Source organism: Cherax quadricarinatus, chromosome 38, assembly GCF_038502225.1.
Source record: "Cherax quadricarinatus isolate ZL_2023a chromosome 38, ASM3850222v1, whole genome shotgun sequence".
Taxonomy (NCBI): Eukaryota; Metazoa; Arthropoda; class Malacostraca; order Decapoda; family Parastacidae; genus Cherax; species Cherax quadricarinatus.
The window spans coordinates 4,100,234-4,103,501 of NC_091329.1; the positions used below are offsets into that span (position 1 = coordinate 4,100,234).

Below are 3,268 nucleotides of genomic sequence, written 5' to 3' on the forward strand. Positions count from 1 at the left end.
ATATGCAGCTTGCCAAATTCACTCGCTCATAGCCTCGTGGGCCCTGTAGTACCTATTCTTAAAAAACATGCACAGTCTGCCCACCCTCCTCCACCACTTGGTTGAGGCCATTCCACTTCCCAGCCATCCTGAAGCTGAAAGAAATACTTCTAGACATCCTTGTGACTCATCTGTCTTTAACATCCAGCTGTTTCCTCGAGATCCTATTTTCCCCTCTCAAAAAGCCTGTCTCTCTCTGCCATATTAATTCCTCAGAGTATTTTGTATGTAGTTATCATGTCTCCCTTGTCGTCCAGGGGCCGTTAGATTCAATTCTTTTAGCCTCCTTCGTAGATTATACCTTTAGCTCTAGAACTAGTATACCTCTGTACTTTCGCCCGTTTCTTATCATGCTTCCTTGGGTGTGGGGTTCCATACTAGAACTGTGTGTGTGTGTGTGTGTGTGTGTGTGTGTGTGTGTGTGTGTGTGTGTGTGTGTGTGTGTGTGTATGTGTGTGTGTGTGTGTGTGTGTGTGTGTGTGTGTATGTGTGTGTGTGTGTGTGTGTGTGTGTGTGTGTGTGTGTGTGTGTGTGTGTGTGTGTGTGTGTGTGTGTGTGTGTGTGTGTGTGTGTGTGTGCCCGTCTTGAGGGAGCCAGTCTAGTCAGGTGAAGGTGGGGTGCATGACTCACCGTGCGGGGGGCAGGAGGGGGAGGGGGATGGAGGCCTGGGGTGCCACAACTCCCAGAAGGAATCATGGTTGGAGGCAGCAGTGGTGGTGGTGGTGGTGGTGTGGTAGGGGACTGCTGTGGTGGTGGTGTTGTGGTGGAGGGTGTCTCCGGGCTGCCCCTGCCTCCACAACTCCCCTTCAGGCTCCTCCCTCACGTCTGCAACATACAAGGAACAATTCATTATAGACTCACAGCAAAACGTCACCACCTGTCGTCTTCCAAGACTCAAACATCAATATTCCCCAGTTCTGCAGAGACTCAACGAGAATAATATTCACAAGAAACTCTAAATCCCAGAGGGTCAGTGAGCGATGCAAAGAAACAATTACAACTAACACTAATACATAACAAAATAGCACAACTAACAATGACTAAACAAAAGATAAACTCTTAGTTTCCTCTGGTGAAAGGTCACTCACGGAGGAGATGACACCGTGACATTACGAGATGCTTGCAAGCTTAACCTTTCACACCCGGATGCCACAGGTCACACAGGTGTTATAGGTCGCACTCAGAGGTCAGATGCCATTGTTTTCATATCCATAAAAAAACTTTGTACATAAATGTAATTCACATTGCAAGTTATACCAGGTTACCTTGCTACAGTGACCTCGGGGAAACAGGTCAGTAAAGGTTAATATCCACACATATACTTACAGACAGATAATTTACACTGATACATATACATATACTCCCACACATACTAATACTTCGGGTAATATATAATTAAGAGTTGGGCCCACCTACTGGGCCTCAGTCAATGCTGAGTACACACACCTACACACGCAAACATAAAGACACATGTACACCTATTTTTCCATCACCCTTTCCCAAGACATCACATTCCATCAAAAAAGTAGCCTAGCCTAACCTAACCTAACCTATAATAAGTTAGAAGTTAAATTCTTGATTAGGTTATATTACATTTTTTTTATTACCCCCAAAAAATTCTCTATAGGCCCAAAATATCAATGTCTCCGTTACACAACACAATATTGAACAATTTACACAATAAAAATAGCACAAAGACCTCGACTCTAAATTTAGCAGTAATTTAAACTCTAATCTGTGTTCAGTCGTATTAGATTTTACAGATGATCATCCCACATCATAATTAATCTACGCTGAACGAAGGTCCGGTCTGGAACCGGTCAGTGGTGAGGATGATCTCTGTGCACATTATACATAGCTGCTTCCTCTTGTTATCAGCTTCCTAGCCTACCATCCTCGTAACCTTCAAGTGGAGGTTCATTGAGGCTGGCGAAAGGCTCTTGATTTAAGAATTTGGAGTTACCTTCCTGGGATAAAACCTGATTACCTTCCATTCCCGATGCTCTGTATGGCCCCTATGTCATAATAATAATAATAATAATAATAATAATAATAATAACAATAATAATAATCTCCTTCTCTGCTATAGCTGTATTAACAATTATACTACTAATAATAATAATCTCTTCTTTATTTTAAGGCTGCATTATCACTTTTTTACCACCAGTCAAGAATTCTTTAATCCCTAAAATTAAGATTGAAGTAAATTCTCATCGTACATACAATGAAAGATATACACCTCTCGGTATATACAAACTCAAGACTGCTGGAAACCTTCAAGTATTGAATGAATCTAAAGATAGTAATTTAATAACCTTCTTGTATTCGGTAGGCTTTAAGCCCCATTAGACAACCTAGGCCTCGACTCACAACAGTCGACCATTACATATGTACCTATTTTTACTGCTAGGTAAGAAGGGATGCAAGGTGCCTTGCCCATATGCTTCACCTAACCTGGGAAATATGCAGAATTGTAATGGTAACGATACACAACACGGGTAGGCTAGTGCCTGCTTAGCCCCTGAGTCATATGACGCAGGTGTTAGTCACTGACTAATACCTGCGTCAGGAGACATTTTCGTGACGATTACCATTACAATGACGGAGTCTTGACTCTCCCTACCACCTCCAACATAAGGCAACACTCGAGCCAGCCAGGTATTGCTGTACCTTTGTCCTGAACGAACATCCCACTCTGAGTTATTAAACACCAGGATGACCCACACGAGAGGGAGACAGAACAGACAGAGTGGGAGGTGAGAGAGAGAGACAATAGCCATACAATATGTATATATTCTGAAGTGTGTTTCTTAATGTGTGTGCACTGAGAGAACATATACATGTATGCATGGAGGGATATACTGTATTTTCATTTGGTAGTTAACAAGTAACATGGAGCCTTAATGGCTCTTAATGACCCAGTTAATGACTAATATCATCAACATATTAAGATTACTTTTAAGAAGAAACAAACTATACACATTTACAGCAGAGTGCGACGCAGTGCAACACTATAATAAACACAACAAATACATCCGGTTATTCAGTTAGTCTCCCAGAAGCACATACACTTGAAGGTCTCCAGGTGGTGGTGGTGGTGGTGGTGGTGGTGGTGGTGATGGTGGTGGTGGTGGTGAAGGTGGTGATAGTGGTGGTGCTGGTGGTGATGGTGGTGGTGAAGGTGGTGGTGGTGAAGGTGGTGGTGGTGATAGTGGTGGTGCTGGTGGTG

At 42.9% G+C, this 3,268-nt stretch overlaps 1 protein-coding gene across 1 annotated transcript in view; it reads right to left on the minus strand.

Annotated features, from left to right (window-relative positions):
* Positions 1-3,268, minus strand: part of LOC128692976 (uncharacterized) — a 58,752-nt gene that overhangs the window by 5,391 nt on the left and 50,093 nt on the right. Inside the window, exon 2 of the mRNA XM_053782390.2 lies at positions 670-864. Coding sequence (XP_053638365.2) covers positions 670-864 — 195 coding nt within the window. The remainder of the gene's footprint in view (positions 1-669; positions 865-3,268) is intronic.